General features: G+C 52.7%; 1 protein-coding gene across 1 annotated transcript; it reads left to right on the top strand.

The window, feature by feature from the left end:
• The first annotated feature begins 4485 nt into the window (after positions 1-4485).
• Mlnr (motilin receptor) lies at positions 4486-16503 on the top strand. The gene is made up of 4 exons (NM_181364.5): positions 4486-4534; positions 5893-7019; positions 8661-9045; positions 10246-16503. The coding sequence occupies exons 2-4, from the start codon at positions 6661-6663 to the stop codon at positions 10558-10560; spliced, it is 1059 nt and encodes a 352-aa protein (NP_852029.3). The 5' UTR covers positions 4486-4534; positions 5893-6660; the 3' UTR covers positions 10561-16503.
• Positions 16504-18034: the final 1531 nt, after the last annotated feature.

The following is an 18034-nucleotide window of genomic DNA, read 5'->3' as shown; positions in this document are numbered from 1 at the left end:
ACAACTTGATGCGTAAGCAGCAGGAGACTGTGAGCAGCCAGCCACACTAGAGGATGCTTGAGCAACTCCCACAGTGGTGCACTTCCTCCAACAAGGCCACACCTACTCCAACAAGGCCACACCTACTCCAACAAGGCCACACCTACTCCAACAAGGCCACACCTACTCCAACAAGGCCACACCTACTCCTCCAAGGCCACACCCACTCCAACAAGGCCACACCTACTCCTCCAAGGCCACACCTTCTAACAGCCACCACTCTCCGCGGGCATCGAAATGCATGAGTCTATAGGGGTCATACCTACTCAAACCACCACAGAGCCCCAATGGATGCCATAATGTACCAGGCTTCATCAGGGTGAGCCAGTGTGTTCCTAGCTTGATTTCTCCCTCTCCTGTGCTCACGGCTTGAGGTGTCTTCCTCAGTAGGATTTTATCACTAGGGGCAATAGACTTTATCATTTTGGGGACCTCTGGTCTTGGGGATCAGCAGCTGTAGAGGTACTAACACTATACTGTCTAGGTCCACTGCTGGGGAGAGACCCCACTACCTGCACCAGCTGCTCGTTTTAGCAGAGCAATGCCAGGTGCAGCCTCCTGCATGGGAGGTACCACCTTAGTTGACCCTTGTCATTCACTCTCGAGGAGCCTTAGCTTTCATATGGGTCATACCAGCTGTTGAAAGGGCTCTAGGGGCTGGAGAGATGGCTCAGTGGTTAAGAGCACTGACTGCTCTTCCAGAGGTCCTGAGTTCAAATCCCAGCAACCACATGGTGGCTCACAACCATCTGTAATAGGATCCGATGCCCTCTTCTGGTGTGTCTGAGGACAGCTACAGTGTACTTACATATAATAAATAAATAAATCTTTAAAAAAAGGGGGGGGGGCTCTGGTCAGGGTAGTTCACCTCTGCCCTTTCCAGGTCCCGGCTGGTTTCTGTAGTTCCATCCTGACCCTTAGGAAGCCCCTACTGTTGAATAGTCTTGCCACCATTTGGGCAATGGGTAACTTTACAGCTCCCACCTCCCCCTGCCCCATGTTTACCATTTCAGACATCAGCCGGAACTCCAGGCAGCAGTCTGTAGGGTGTCCTAGTAAAGCATCCACCCCAAGAATGTGCCTTTGAAGGGGAGAGGTGACACATTATGTATCCTTGAGGGGAGATGATTGCCCACCCTCAAAAGCGAGTTTATACCCCTCCATCTCTATGGCTTTACCCTCCGTACCCATCCCACCATTCAACAACCTCGGTGCTTTGGGAAGTAACTGAAATCACTCTGCGTCCTGCTCCGGTATTCTGTGCAATGGGACCCATGTAATCTGCATATTTATTGACGAATGATCAATAAGTCATCAATTCAACATGGCACCTCCTGTCACCCTGTGTGGCCCTCATGTGTGAGCTCAATCTTGGCCATCCCTACAGAGGAGTGACTGGGAAGACTCCCATCCAAGGGACACTCTTTATCAGTGTGGGGTACAGGCAGATTGACTGCACCTCCTGGTCACTTTTTCCCTTGGCTTTCCACATGTTAACCAGCCAACCCAGAGTTTGGTTGTCTGTGAATTTTGTCCCTAGAGATTCCTGTGTGGCACAAATCCAGCTATACCTGTGTTCAGGAGACACAGAAAGACCCTTCTGCCTGCCTCCCTCCTCTCTCACTTGTTCTACCTGCTTTAGCACCTTGAAGAACCAGGGTATATGCTGAGGTCCAAGTCGTTTAGGTAGGTCAATGTCTCTCCTGGTTCATATAGGTCTGTGGTGGTTTGAATATGCATGGCCCAGGGAGTGGTACTATTTGGAGGTGTGGCCTTGTTGGAATAGGTGTGGCCTTGTTGGAGTGGGTGTGTCACTATGAGGGTGGGCTTTGAGAGCTTCCTCCTAGCTGCCTGAGGACACCAGTCTTCTCCTGTCTGCCTTCACAGTTCTTTTTTTTTTTTTTTTTTGGTTCTTTTTTCCGGAGCTGGGGACCGAACCCAGGGCCTTGCGCTTCCTAGGTAAGCGCTCTACCACTGAGCTAAATCCCCAACCCCTCCTGTCTGCCTTCAAAACAAGATGTAGAACTCTCAGCTCCTCCTGCACCATGCCTGCCTGGATGCTGCCATGTTCCTGCCTTGATGATAATGGACTGAACCTCTGAACCTGTAAGCCAGCCCCAATGAAATGTTGTCCTTATAAGAGTTGTCTTGGGGCTGGAGAGATGGCTCAGCGGTTAAGAGCGCCCGACTGCTCTTCCAGAGGTCATGAGTTCAATTCCCAGCAACCACATGGTGGCTCACAACCATCTGTAAAGAGATCTGATGCCCTCTTCTGGTGTATCTGAAGACAGCTACAGTGTACTTATATATAATAAATAAATAAATCTTTAAAAAAAAAAAAAAAAAAAAAAAGAGTTGTCTTGGTCATGGTGCCCATTCACAGTGGTAAAACCCTAACTTAGACTAGGTTCCCACCTATCATGAGGCTCAGCCTTGCCGAATCCTTCCCTTAGGTCTCCCATAAAGTCTCAATGGGCTTGTGAATTGGGCATCCAACACCACCTCCCACACGCCCGATTATCTTATCTTCTGTTTTCTGGTCCCTGATATTCAGGGAGACCTTGGCTATAGATAGACAACCAGGTATCCTCAGCCTCTCCTCAGCGCCATGTCCCCAGGGACTGACCCCTCTCACTGCCGCACTGCTCTGGGCTGTGATGCCTTTGTCTCAAGGAAGGATGGGCCTTGCCCAGTTTCTTCTCTTCTGCAGCACTCAGGCCGATGCTGTCTGAGCCCCGTGTCCTAAGCCTCACCAGTCAGGTGGCAGAGGAGCCCTGCGTTGTTGCTCATTCTAAATGTTCCCTAGTTCCACTAGTTCTGTTGTTCAGCATTCCGATTACATAGTCTTCTACACTGACCGTTGTTAAGGCCTCTGTCTGCAATCTGAGACATCGGTTTTCCCTTTATGTTACAGGCTGGACCCGAGGAGTGTCCTGTCACCTTTAGGTTCCTTCCCCATAGGTTCTGTTTTCGGGGTCTCAGGAGGGGTTCTGTATTACCATCGAATAGGGGCGCTCTTCCCTTCTGGCCCCCTAGCCATAAAAAGCAACAGGCCAACATCTCCAGTTATTCTCTCTCATCTGGTTCTCCTGCTAAGTCTCAGGCCAATACAGAAGGCCAGCCTCATCCCTGTCTCCCTTCCAGCTGCCTCTGCCTTTGTTTCTGATATCCCCATCCTTGATGCATCCCCTCCAGGGCTTGTAACATCCGTTCTCAGAGCATCTCTACTCCCTAGGCAAATCCCACCGTCAAGCAGGTCTGCTGCTCCTCCCACCCCGCAAGGCTGCCTGCCATTCAGGGATTTTCTCCACAGACATGTCCATCACTTACGGCTTCCCCTGAGTTTGGTATCTCATTACCTCCATTCCTCTGTCGCTCTTCCACAAACGCTATACAGATAAACCAGTTCAAACCACCAGGCCAAAGCTTTCTGTGTAAACAACCTGTCCCCTCCCCATGCAACCTTACTTTATTAGTTTGTGTCCTGTCTCCGTATCATGGGTGACATCATCGCTCTTCCAAAGCTCCCACTTGTGCTGCTAAAATTCCTTCCCGGGAGGAGAGGTAACATCACCTCCGAGGGTCCCAAGGACAAACCCAGGCACAATTCCACCAAAGTTCACTCCAGAGGGCCAGCGAGTTTGTTGGTCCTCTCTACAGAGCAGGGGTCAGGGATCCGGGTTATTTGCTGCAGCGTGGGTACCTGCTTCTCCACCCGCAAAAGGTGGAATGCAAAGTCTTCCTGCAGTCAGGAGAGTGGCTTCCTCAGAGCCACTAGATGGAGTCCGCCCTGCCCCTCCCCTCAGCCTAGCCCCTTCTCTCAGGGTCACTGGGGCTGGCTCATCTGTGGGACTCAGCTTGGAGCTGCAGTCTAATCTGGCCACTGGGGATTTGACCCACTCTCCAGGTTCCTCTCTGGGCTCTTTGCCGTCCGTCCATCTGTCTGTCTGTCTGTCTGTCAGGTAGAAAGTTGCTCTGCTCCCTAGCAGGAAACCCTGCCAGCCAGATAAACAGAGCATTCTTCCCACCTAAGCTGGAGAGGAGACAGGGATCCCTGCTTCCTCCTCCGGGGGCCCCCTGCTGGAGAGGCCTAGGCTGCGGATATTGGAACAGGTTGACACTGATATCCCGGCTCTGCAGAGGAATCGGAACTGAGGAGCTGGGGAGAAGTTGCTGGGGCTGCGTGTGTCTGTGTGAGGTGCACACGCGCATATGTGTGATGCTGCAGTCGGTCGGCAGGACATGAAGCCGTCTTCCTTCCACGGAATGATTGAGGCTTGGGAATTCTCTCTCTCTCTCTCTCTCTCTCTCTCTCTCTCTCTCTCTCTCTCTCTCTGTCTCTCCCTCCCTCCCTCCCTCCTCCCCCCTCCCTCCTTATATCCCCCTCCTTCCACTCATTCTCTGCTTCCCTCCTTTCCTTCTCCTTCCTTTCTCTTATCCCCTGCCCCCAACCTGGCCGGACCTGGAAAGAGGAAACTCATTGAGTCTTCACCAGGTAAGTTCTCTGACCTTAGAAGTTTCTCTTAGGGGTCCAGGGGCTGTTGGGGACAGTTCTTGCTGGGACATTGTATGCAGTGGTCCCCACTGAGTGGGATGTGTGTGTGTGTGTCTGTGTGTGTGTGTGTGTGTGTGTGTGTGTGCGTGCGTGTGTGTGTGTGTGTGTGTGTGTGTGTGCGCGCACGCGTGTCCTATACTGTGAGCACAGTACACAGGGCTTCACATCAGGGCTAAAGAGGTGTAGAATTTCGGTTGAGAACCCTGGAGGTAAGATGTCAGGGGTGGATCTGCAGCTGTGGAAGATGGATTTCTCCCGCATGTGGAAGAGCCCTGTGAGGTCTCTGGATTCAGCCCTGGTAACCAGCTTCTTGCTGACTGGAGGGAGAGCTGCCGGGGCTGAAGCAGCTGCTAGATCCTGCAGATCGAGGGTCCTCCATCTTGTCAGAAAGGGTTGTTTTTCAGAAATGTCCCCATTGGGTCTGTACGGGCAGACGTGTCATGTATGTGTCTGTGTGGGCATATGAGAGTGGACAGTATATATGCCTAGGCTGTGGAGAGTCAGTCTGTGGTGTGTGTGTGTGTGTGTGTGTGTGTGTGTGTGTGTGTGTGTGTTCAATACTGTGAGCACAGTACACAGGGCTTCACATCAGGGCTAAAAGTCATGTATGCACACATGTATAAGGTTTGAAATGCCTGTGTGGGCAGCCATCGTGTGTGTGGGGTATGATTTGGTTTGTACTTTTGTGTGTGCATGTGTACACATGGATGTGTGCTCAAGTGTGTGTAGGCATCTTCCATGTGCACAGGTACGGTGCACACATGTAGGCACGGGCGCATGCTACAGACATGTGCTCTGTGTTGCATGTGTACAGCTGTGTGTAGTGTGTGGGCAGCATCTGTGGAGGCACAGTTTCTCCGTGAGGCCTGCCTTGTTCTGATGTTCTGGTCCCTGTCCTGAGTGCTGCAGTGGTGCTGTGTGGCACTGGGCCTCAGGCTGAGCAGAAGCGCCTGGCCCTGCATGATGTGCTTGACCGCCTGCTCCAGGTCATCTGAGGGCTTATGTGGTGCTGGGCCCACACGTGCCTACACGTAATCACACTGACAGGGTGCAAGCATCGAGGTGTGTGGGTGTGTATGGCTAGGTGTAGTGTATGTATGTGTGTGTGTGTGTCTGCTAAGTGTGTTGTATATAGTAGCATGTGCGTATGTTGTATATTGGGATGTATGTGTTTGTGTCTATGAAGTATGTTTTATCTTGTGTTCTATTTGTATGCAGTGTGGCATGTTTGCCCTGTGTGTCAGTTGTAGCAGGTATGTGTATGTGCACTCTAAGCTGAACCCCCATTTTGCTCCCAGGTTGGTGCCTGCTCTACCGGGATCCCTAACAAATCCTTTGTAGCCGTCCCCAGGAAGCTGCTACTCCGTGGTTCTCAGAACACACACCCGTCTCCTCCTTGTGATTCATCTGAGTCCCTGTGTCTTGAACCTCAGACCCTCGCATTCCTGAGCAGGAGACCCAGAGTCCACAAGGCTCAGAGCCTGGTACTGCTGCTCCGGGCTTCAGGGGTGTCAGCTGAGTCCTCCCACCTTCAGCCGTGGACTGGGACCACATTGTAGTATCATCGGACTGCTGCGGCAGCTGGTGTCCCGAGAACCATCCATCTTCCTGTGCTGACAGCTGCTGCATTTCCTCCTCCAGCCCTGACTCTATACAGCCCTCCTCAATGCCTGCCATTCTGCACCCCAATGGAGGGTAATCCGTGCTTTAAACCACAGCCTCTCAAATACTCATCCCTACACTGGCTCCTTTCTTGGTCTTCCTATCTGAGCCCTGATGGCTTCTCCAGCTGCTCTTCCAGAGACCTGGGTTCAATTCCCAGCACCTATATGACAACTTACAGATTGGTGGCTGTAACTCCAATCCGGGGGATGCAATGCCATCTTCTGGCCTCCAGAGGCACTACATACACACATGATACACAGAATATACACACGTGTATATTTAGGTAAAGTGCCTGTGCACATAAAAAAAAATAAAAAGGAAAAAAATTAAATCAGAAGGAACAGGCACCGGTCACTTACCAAGGTCAAGGCCTACAGGGCACCACAGAAAACACCAGCAAGATGGATGGCCCCAGTAATGTCTCGCTCATTCACGGTGACACCACGCTGGGCCTGCCAGAGTACAAGGTGGTCTCAGTCTTCCTAGTGCTCCTGGTGTGCACCCTGGGCATCGTGGGCAATGCCATGGTGATTCTGGTGGTGCTGACCTCACGTGACATGCACACACCCACCAACTGCTACCTGGTCAGCCTGGCCCTCGCTGACCTCCTCGTGCTGCTGGCTGCGGGTCTGCCCAATGTCTCTGACAGCCTAGTGGGGCACTGGATCTATGGACGTGCTGGCTGCTTGGGCATCACCTACTTCCAGTACCTGGGCATCAATGTCTCCTCCTTCTCCATCCTGGCCTTCACTGTGGAGAGGTAAGTGCCCACGGGCTACCCCACGCCCTTTTCCTTCCCCTTGTCTTTCTTTCAAGATTTATTTATTTATTTGTATATGAGTACACTATAGCCATCCGCAGACACACCAGAAGAGGGCGCTGGATCCCATTACAGACGGTTGCGAGCCACCATGTGGTTGCTGGGATTTGAACTCAGGACCTCTGGAAGAGCAGTCAGTGCTCTTAACCGCTGAGCCATCTCTCCAGTCCTCCCCTTGTCTTTCTTAATGAGAATCCTGGGAGCCTGGGTTCAAGCAGGAATTCCTGGGAAATTAAGGTCACTCTGAAGAGAAGGGGAGCTGAGTCGGTGGTAGGTGCTGGGAGAACCAGCACAGACGTGGACATTTATTCTGCTTCAAGATTTATGTAGGGCATCAGGGAAAGTCCTCGCCTCTCCTCTCCAGAATGCAGGCAGTTGGATGGTCCTTCTCACCATCCCAACTCCTGGGGATTGAACCCTGGGTCTTCCATGGATTAGGCGAGCCACATCTCTAATCTTTATATTTTTTTAAAAGTTAAAAGAGACAGGGGCTTCGTAAGGCTGATTATAAGCTGTGATCCTCCTGCCTCAGCGTCTTAAGAAACTGAAATAACAGGCCTTCACTAATGTGCTTGGCTATGGAGTCTCTTGAGTCTCCTCCAGCTTGGCTTTTTTGTTTGTTTGTTTGTGTTTTGTTTTGCAAGTCAGGGTTTATATCCTTGGCTGTCCTGGACTCACTTTGGAGAGCAGGCTGGCCCAGAAATGACAGAGCTCCCCCTGCCTCTGCCTCCCAAGAGTGGGGATTAAAGGCATGTGCCGGACACACAGCCTCGGCTTGGTTTTTTTCTTTGCTTGCTCTCTTGTTCATTTTAGACAGGGTTTCATTTGGAATACATACTTGGATGGCAAGCTGTCCTTGAATTCTCTTTGTAGCTGTGGCTGTCTCAAACTCATAGCCACCCCATAGCTTCAATCTCCTGAGTCCAGCAATTACAAATGTACCACCGTGTCTTGCTTAGCTCTGACTGTGACACCCTAAAGACAAACGGTCCAGTGGCTGAACATGCTGACGAGAAGCCTGCATTTTGGGTCAAATTCAGCTGTACTGTTGGCAGGAGCCGAGGCTTTGAACTCCGTAGCTGGTTAGGGCTGCGCAGGATCTGAAGAGAGCCCAGACCTGTCCCAGTTAAACAGTGAATCATACGCTTCTCTATCCCTATATGTTCTTGTCTGGGGACAAGTCAGCGTAGGGATGTCTCATCTATACCATGTGATTGTCCCCGGGGACCTATGAGTGAGCAATAAAGGGATGTGACAGATGTACAGGATGACCCTCTGCCTTTGACGGAGACCCTGACCACATGCGGTGTCTTTAGACCGACCTCAAAGGTACCCTTAGAAGGCATGGGAATCACAGGATGGGACATTTGCAGACTGCTCTGCTCCTCTCTAGAGGCTGGCTTTGCTTTGCCTGTCCTTGAAGCGTCCTTGCCCTAACCCTCTACAGCCCTCTATGTCTGCCCTTCCAAAGTACAGCTCAGTCACCATGACCTAGACAAGTCTCAGCTTGAAACAGGTAGGTGTCTCAGACCTGCGCCAAGCAGTCCTTAGGAGCCAACGTGCTTCGCTCGTGTCCCACAGGTATATAGCCATTTGCCACCCACTGAGAGCACAGACCGTGTGCACTGTGGCCCGGGCCAAACGGATCATCGCAGGCATCTGGGGGGTCACGTCCCTCTATTGCCTACTCTGGTTCTTCCTGGTGGATCTCAATGTCCGTGACAACCAGCGCCTTGAATGTGGCTACAAAGTGCCCCGAGGACTCTACCTGCCCATCTACCTGCTGGACTTCGCTGTCTTTTTCATCGGACCCTTGCTGGTGACCCTCGTGCTCTATGGGCTCATCGGGAGGATTTTATTTCAGAGCCCGTTGTCCCAGGAAGCCTGGCAGAAGGAGAGGCAGCCCCATGGGCAGAGCGAGGCTGCACCAGGCAACTGCTCCAGGGCCAAGAGCTCCAGGAAGCAGGTTAGGGGTCCTCCCGGGTGCAGGTGGGGTTGCATGTGGGAAGAGTCACAGGGAAAGGCACAGGTATGTAAAAGAACATAAAACATACAGGGTGTGATGGGGAAAGCAGGTAAGTGAAACAGTCGCTTGGTCCTTCATTTGTCCAGCTGTCTGTCTATCTGTCTATCTGTCCCATCCACCCACCAACCCATCCATCCACCCATCCACCCACCAACCCATCCATCCACCCATCCACCCACCAACCCATCTATCCACCCATCCACCCATCCATCCACCCACCCATCCACCCACTCACCCACCCACCCATCCACCCACCCACCCACTCATTCACCCATCCATCCACCCACCCACTCACTCACCCACCCACCCACCCACCCATCTACCCATCCATCCACCCACCCACCCATCCACCCATCTACCCACCCACCCATCCACCCATCCACCCACCCACCCACCCACCCATCCACCTATCCACCCATCCACCCACCCATCCACCCATCCATCCACCCACCCACCCATCCACCCACCCACCCATCCACCCATCTACCCACCCATCCATCCATCCATCCATCCAATGCCTGTTAAGCCCTCATATGTGCCAGGTGGGTGTTGGATTGCAGGGAGGGAGAGCATGGAAAGGCTGTCAGATGCCCTCCTTGAACTACAACAGTAGAACCAAGTAAACCCCAGCCTGTGGGAAGGCAGGCAGGAAGGGAGAAAGTGATGCTGGAGAACAGCAGGTAGGGGACAGGCAGTTCAGGGGACTTTGCCAACAGGTGACAAATGGATAGAACTCTGAGCTTGGCAAGGGGGAAACCCAAGCTGGGAGCATGGACACATTCCAGGGAGAGGAACAGTCAAGGCTGCGGTGAGGTGGCAGGCTGAGCAGAGAAGGGACTTTGAAGGTATAAAATGGGAGCATTCAGGATTGGGGAGAGGAAGGTTGGGTGGCTGAAAATGAGGTAGGGGTGCCCAAAGTCTCAATGGGGACCCTATCTGGGGCCAGGGACTTTGTAACAGAATTGTGTCACGAAGACACTGGAAAGGGTGGTGACCGTCCTGGTGCTGTCTGAGGCCCAGTTCCGAGGGATCCCCAACCTTCTGATTTTGGCATCTGACACATGCGGCAGGCCTGTGGTCAGCTCCGCCCCATGCTTGGTGGGCGTCTCCCAGTCACGTTCTCCCCTTTCCTCTCCGTAGGCCACCAGGATGCTGGCCGTGGTTGTGTTGCTTTTTGCCGTGCTGTGGACCCCTTACCGCACACTGGTACTGCTCAACTCCTTTGTGGCCCAGCCTTTCCTGGACCCCTGGGTCCTGCTGTTCTGCCGCACCTGTGTCTACACCAACAGCGCTGTCAACCCTGTCGTCTACAGCCTGATGTCACAGAAGTTCCGGGCGGCCTTCCTGAAACTGTGCTGGTGCAGGGCAGCTGGGCCACAGCGGAGGGCAGCACGCGTCCTCACCAGTAACTACAGTGCCGCCCAGGAGACCTCAGAAGGAACTGAGAAGATGTAGCTGGGCTCCAGTGAGGTCTCAGGTCCCACGGCAGCAGGTCCCCTGGGCTGTCAGCATGAGCCCTACTTCAGTGTGCTCTGAGGACTCCCGCCTGGCCCCTGACCCCGCTTGAGGCTTGGTTGGCATTTGGGAGGCATCAGGAGAGGGGCAGGCAGCTCCTTGCTTATGGGTTTCCAGAGGTTCCTTTACCATGGAGGAAGGCGCTGGAATGTTCTCAGCTGCACCCTGCGTGGGTAATTCTCCTCTCTGCAGAGAGGAAGCTGGAGGCCCAGCCTTCAGCGCCTGTGGGATCAAATCCCCTCATCCGTGTTCACTCAGTGCTTTAAGCACCTTTCACGGGTGTCACCTAATGTCCTTCCATGCTGCCATCGCATCTGTCCCTCGCTGAGTCCGTGCACACAGGGACCCTGGACCCTGGGGTTTACATAGAACGGGTGTCCAGCCAGTCACGTCGCACTCTGGGCTGCTCCATGAGGTTCATCTCCAGCCTCAGCACCCCTTCCAGTCCTCCATCACAGTGGGCAGCCCTGCAAGAGACTCTGCCAAGTGAGCTCAACCACTGTGCATGTTCCTGAAGGAGATCACTATTTGTCTTTCCGATGGCCATCAGGCGGCCACCTCTACCTCCTCGACCCCAAATGTGCAGGCCTGGCTCTCTGAACCCACTTTGCCAGCTGCTGCCCTGCATACCACGTCTACTGGAGGCGCGCTGCGGACTCAGAGACGAGGCGGCAGGAAAAGCCTTTGCTGAGGGACAGCCCAGTCGCTGGCTGAGCCTGAGGACAGCAGGCCTCTGGGTCCCACCCTGCAAATGTGGTCAGTGATCCTATCTCGGTCCTGAGACCTCAAGGTGGAGGGACTCAGTCGCGAGGATGTTCCAACAAGCAGGGCTGTTTGCTCTGTGACGGGAGACCTCAGGAAGGCAGGAATTGGGGGGATGGATGCTTTGGGGTGTGTGGTCGGCCTGGGTGACTCAGCCTACTCAAGCTGTTTCTGGCTTCCTGGCTGGATGTGGTCCTAGTGACTCATCCCTGCTCTGGGGAGCTCAGGTGCTCCAAAATAGATGTGGCTTTTTAGGGGCTCTGGTTACTGAGTCTTGGCTGGTGGGTATTTCGAACTTTGGCAGGAAAGCTCACACAAAGGTGGGGGTGTGCCCAGGGCAGCTGAACTCTATGTCTGGCCTCCCATGTCATTCCCTCCAGCCTGAGTGGCATACACTCTAGAAGCTCACACACCAGGCTCGCTGATGTAGCCAGACAGACATGACCCTCAGATCTGTCCTGTCTCCTGCACCATTGTCTGGGATCAGAGCTTATGTCCACCGGGAAGTAGTGTTGGGGGAGCACAAATGTGGGGGACAAACATGGTATGGCAGGATAGGGACAGCCATGGTCTCCCATGCTGTCCCGCCTGCCTGTGTGAGCTGCTATGGCTGTGGCCTGGACAAATCCACCATTCTTGTTCATGGGTCTCCTGATGTCAGACGTGCCAAATGTTTTCCTGTCCTATCTCGCTTTCCCTTGAAGCACAGCATTGTCACCAACGCGGCTGTGTCACATCTGTTGGAGGTCTATAGCAGCTATCACCTTGTGTCACTTATGTGACAGGCTCACACTGGCCCGCGCTTTAGCTAAGCTAGTCCATGATGCTTACAGCCAAGGGATGGAACCCACAGGTATGGCCGATGCCCGCTGACTCAGCTCTATACGCATCCCCCTGCGCCTCCCAGTGGCACTTGATCCCTGCGTCTGGCCCTCCCTGAATCCTCCTCTCTCTCCTAGTGTCACAGCGAGAGTTGGGTCCTCCGTTCTTCTACCGCCTCAGGAAAGAGTTCCAGCAGCCCATGGACAGCAGCAAAAGCTAAACTGAGCTGGACCCCCAGGCCCAGAGAATGTTCACTTAAAGAATGGAGCTCTACCAGAACAGGGGTCACCGAGAGGTCACCCAGTGTAGAGCTGGAAGGTGGCTTTCACTGCCCCAAACTCTCCCCTCCTGACCCCAAGGTGGATTTTGGAGTCTGATGACTTCAAAAATGTTATAACTAGGGGCTGGGGATTTAGCTCAGTGGTAGAGCGCTTACCTAGGAAGCGCAAGGCCCTGGGTTCGGTCCCCAGCTCCGAAAAAAAGAACCAAAAAAAAAAAATGTTATAACTTGCTGTGCAGTGCACATGTCTCTGCCTAGAAGTTACCTGCGAAGTCCATCAGGGTCAGAATGGCAGCGCTAATCTGCATGGTTCATTGAGCTTTCACTCACAGGAGCTGGGCTCTGGCTTGCTGGATCTGGTTCTTGTTCCTTGTGTGCACCAGGGAGCAGCATCCTAACCCATGCTGCTGTAAGCACGAAATGCTACATCCCCTGCATCCTGCATTTTAACTCCTCCCTGTCCCACTCATGTCTGACTAAGTGCATAATCAGTAATGTCACTGTGCACGGGCAAGGGACAGAATTCTGCTCGCCCCCAAGTATGGGCAGAGACATGGGCCATCAGTCTGTAGATGTCTGAAGAGGAGGAAGGAGGTGACTGCTCAACTGGTCAGCCCCAGAAAGCAGCTGTCTGCAGACCCTCAGCTCTGTGAGAGCTCCTCACAGTGCACAAGACAGCTCCTGGGACACTGGGACAGAAACCTTTGTCAAATGTAGAACCTGAAACACCCCATCATGACACACAGACTCTCCGGTGATTTTGCCCCTCGTTGCTACACGCCTGGTAGGCTCACTTTTCTTGGGTGACCTTGGGTCTTGTAGGGCCCAGTCAGGTTGTGGCTAGGTTGAGCTCTCGAGGTCAGAACTGCGCCATCTTCTGAGACAACCTTATTGGAAAGCTGTTGCCTGTCCTAGCTTCTCTTTTTAGACCATGAGGTCAGCGGCCAATCCCAATCTTGGCTTGGAATGCTCTGTTTGGTAAAGTTGCTGGTTGGTTGGCGAATGCTCTCTAGGCAGATGGCGTCCTAGTATTGTGGAGTTTCTCCTCTGAGCAGTGGCCTTAGGATCTGGTGTGGGATGAGGCAGGCCAGTAGCCCCCACGGGGCATGGGTCTGGTAAAGGTGACTGACATTCAGCCACCTCTGGATGCATTCATTCATTCATTAATTCTTGTCAGTTGGAAAGGGGCAAGGACCTTCTGTTTTCTTACTGATTTTATTCTAGACAGCCTGGTATATTATACTCTTCCTGTGCTGTCTTAATTTCTTTCTTTTTTTAAAAATTTATTTATTTATTATATATAAGTACACTGTAGCTGTCTTCAGACACACCAGAAGAGGGCATCAGATCTCTTTACAGATGGTTGTGAGCCACCATGTGGTTGTTGGGAATTGAACTCAGGACCTCTGGAAGAGCAGTCAGTGCTCTTAACCACTGAGCCATCTCTCCAGCCCCTCTTTCGTTTTTAATATGTTATGTGTATACGAGGTTAGGGTTGTGCTCATGACTTCAGTGCCCTCAGAGACCAGAATAGGGTGTCGGATCACCTGGAGCTGAAGTTACAAGTGGTGGTGAGCCACCCAGTGTGGGGGCTGAGAACTGAACTCAGGTCCTCTGCATAAGTAGCAGCAAGTGCTCTTTTTTTTTTTTTTTTTTTGGTTCTTTTTTTCGGAGCTGGGGACCGAACCCAGGGCCTTGCGCTTCCTAGGTAAGCGCTCTACCACTGAGCTAAATCCCCAGCCCCGCAGCAAGTGCTCTTAATGGCGGCCCAGCCACTTCTCCAGCCCTCTGTGCCTGCTTTGTGAATCTTTCTTTCTTTCTTTCTTTCTTTCTTTCTTTCTTTCTTTCTTTCTTTCTTTCTTTTTTTAAAAGGCAGGGTCTTGCTATTTTGACCAGGCTGACCTTGAACTCTAGAGTCTCCTGTTTACAGCTCCCGTGCTGAGATTGTAGTCACGCATGACTATGCTGAGGGCATTTCTCAAGGACTTAGGCGCTGCTCTTTGGATGGGCGATCGAATGCTAGGGTTCTGTCTGTCTGTCTCACAGTGTCTGGCAGGGTGTGGGGAGGAGGGCTCATGTCAAGGAACAGAGGCACAGGAAATACGAAAGCTCAGAATGACTGGCCAGGCGGCCATCTCTGCTCCAGTTGGCTGCCTCTGGGGATGGGGATAGGAAGCAGGAAGCACTCATAAAGCATTGCTAGGCTACTTTGGGGAAGGTGGTAGATAAAGGGGACCAAGGAAGGGTGGCCCAGGAGGAAGCACAGGGCAGATGCCTCACAGAGGACACTCCGCTGCCCCGCCCCAGGCAGTGCTGTCTGGTTTGACTGAGACCAACTGGAGCAGAAGACAAAGCAGCTGCTGCACTGGGGGAGGGGGTGATTTGATTTGGGGGAGGCACGGAAGGACCAGAAGTGAGCATAAGGTACAACATTATGGGGACTGTGGCACCCGACTTGGTCCAGCTGTGACGTTTGTCCTCCACATCCTGCACGGCCTTTGCCGTGAGCTCCATCCTGTGGCAGAGAAGAGCCGAATGACTTAAGTGGTGGGGACCCTCACGTGGCAAGGGGTCGAGTGGGACCCAGGTAGGTGGTGGGGGCACACGGAGAATCCACAGTAGACACCGCAGGACTGAGGTCCTCGAAGCACACCGAGTGCTAAGAAGGGACAGAGTGTGCAGATGTGATAAGCTCGGATCAGAGGCTGTGCTGGATGCCACTGGGATGGTGGCTGCTTAGGAAGCGAGAGACACTTGATGTATGTCCCCTAAGAGGCTTGTGAGTGGCACGGACGCATGAGGAATTGAGGCTCAGCTCCCCCTCAAAGACTATAGAAAGCTGGGCTCACATAGGTCATGCCCACCGAGGACACCGGCTGCATCAAATGTTGGCAGATCAAAACTCTTATTTTTTTTTCTTCTTCTTTTTTTTCGGAGCTGGGGACCGAACCCAGGGCCTTGCGTTTACTAGGCAAGTGCTCTACCGCTGAGCTAAATCTCCAACCCCATTTTTTTTTTTTCTGCTGGGAAACGCAGGTCCCAGGAGGAGAGATTTGCTTGACATGCTTAGTAATGCTGTCCTGGCTCCCGTGGCCTGATGCTTGCAAGAGTGATGGTCCATCGTGCTCCATCATGACCAGATCCCGGGAACCTTGGGGCACAGAGAGTCATCTGCTAGTCAAGTTGGAACTGCGTCTGCACAGTACCAATACGTCTCATAGTTTCTGTAAGTCATCAGGGTTCTTGGTCTCTCTAGATGGTTACAGGAAAGATTGCAAATCCTGGGTTGGCCCCAGAGGGATGCAGAGGGCAAGGTGGGAGGAGCCCAGGGGTCCAGCCACAGGACTCACTGTGTGGTGAATTTCTAGGTTAAGTGAAGAAGAACCAGAATCCAGACTGAGTCCGAGTTGTGAGTCCTGCTGTCTAGATTCAGCACTGAAAAAGCCGCTTTGGGAGTGAGGCAGTGACCAGGGGACCCACTTTAAAATAATGAGGGGATGAGAGGAGTTGGTAGGCGGGATCCCCTACGTGGGGAGGGAGAACCAGGAGTGTGGAGGAAGACAGGAGTGCTCTCTCTCAAAGCCACCAGGGCTTCAGTGCCACAAAAGGGACAGGGTTGGCACGCAAGGGCCCTCGGTCCTCACCTGTGCTCACACCAGCCGCTCCAGGCTCCAGCTGGCTGACACATTGCTTTCTGTCTCTCTCAAGGCCTCCCTAAACATCTCCCGCAGCCCAGATAAAGAACAAAAGAGAGCACTTCTCATGGGGTCCCGCAGGTCCCCATCTGCATCCACCCCAGGCTCCAGCCTGCAGTCTCCACCCTGCAGGGCTGCACTGGCTCTGCTGGCCCACCCTCCCCCTAAGCTAAGCTTCTGGGCTCCTCACAGCCATCCATTCCGCATGCACATAAATTATCTTTTAATTGAAAGGTTATAAGCGCTTTCATCTTGCTTATTGTAGCTGGGGTGATGTATATTTGCACAGCTTTATTGAATAAATGAATGTCCTTGCCTCCCAAACACCCATTTAATTTGCTTTATGGTGGCGACATGTGTGGGGGGGTGTGCTGTGGGGGAAGAAAGGCCTACACTTGCAGTGCCTAAAAATTGTGGCTCCAGGGGCTAGGGGGATGGACGGCTCAGTCCATAAGATGCTCACTGCACTCGCATAGGGACTGAGCCTCTCAGCACTTATGAGATGTTGGCGTGGATCTCTAATCCCAGTGTTGGGAAGGGAGAGGCAGGATTAAATAAAATAAAAATAAATAAATAAATCTTAGAGAGAGAGAGAGAGAGAGAGAGAGAGAGAGAGGGAGGGACAGAGGGAAGAGGGAGGGAGGGAGGGAGGGAGGGAGAGAGAGAGAGAGAGAGAGAGAGAGAGAGAGAGAGAGAGAGAGAGAAAGGACTGGTCAATCCATAACTTGCTCTCAAAAACCAGCAGTTGGGCAGTAATTAAGGAGGACCTCAGCCTCCAGCCCATACGAGCACAGGGCACAGACATGCTAATGCCGCTGGGAACACGCATGGTGTCTTCTCACTCTCCATATGATGTGGGCTCTGTGGCAAACTACACAGCTTACCTGGTGTCCTCTAGTGTCCAAAGGGTCTTGTAAGGTACAGGCTGCAGGGGCCCTGACCCGATGTGGGTGTGTCTCCAGGAGCCCTGCCTCTGACGCACAAAATAAAGGCTGCACACGAACCACAACGATGCAGAAAACTTCAAGGCCCTGGGTGTCCTGTGGCTATTGTGACAAATGGCCACAAACCAGGGTCTAAAACAGCAGGTCATTCCTCCTGTGCTGCTTGCAGTCTGAGGGTGTGAACTCTTAGGCACCAGCAGAGGCCATGCGTCCTGCGAAAGCCTTGGAAGCTTCATCTCATCTCTGAACTCCTGGTGGTTCCTTGTCTGCTGAGTTGTAGCTCCCGGGCTCTAGGCTCTTCTCTCCTGGCACAGTCACACCTTGTGTATCCCTGTCCCCTATCTTCTTGAAAGAGTGCCTGTCATGTTGACTGAGGACCATTCTCACCTGTATGACAGCTACAAAGTTTCCTGATGAGGTTGTAGTTACAGTTACTGAGTTAGGACTGGAACACAGTGTTTCCGTGGCACATTCAGCCAGAACACTCTCTTGATGCCTTCAGAGGAAGTTTGCCTGCAGCTCTGCCACAGAACAGGGTCATACCCTCCCGGGGACCTAACTTCTTTCCACTAGACCCCAGCATTTTCAACATGCCTCAAACTGAAGACCTAACCTTCAACATACAGGCATTTGGGGAAAACAGTCATGTTCTGTCCCTCAGATGAGACATCCTTGCAGCAGGCATGGCTTTTCTAGTTTGCATTTTAGGGAGGACAATGCAAAGCCAGAGAGGTGGACAGGCTCAGCTCAGTCCAGGAGCTGACAGTGTTAGGCTTCCTGCAGACACGGGACTCAGAGCTGTCAGGGAGCAGACATAGATACATGACATTGAGGTCAGACATTGAGGTCAGCCTGCGCAGCAGAACAGGACCCTACATCCTTAATCTAAAACGAAAGAGGAAGTAAGAAAA

The sequence above is a fragment of the Rattus norvegicus genome, chromosome 19, assembly GCF_021556685.1.
Source record: "Rattus norvegicus strain SHRSP/BbbUtx chromosome 19, alternate assembly SHRSP_T2T, whole genome shotgun sequence".
Lineage (NCBI taxonomy): Eukaryota > Metazoa > Chordata > Mammalia > Rodentia > Muridae > Rattus > Rattus norvegicus.
Note: the sequence above shows the minus strand (reverse complement) of the source record. Positions and strands in the feature narration are given on the sequence as shown.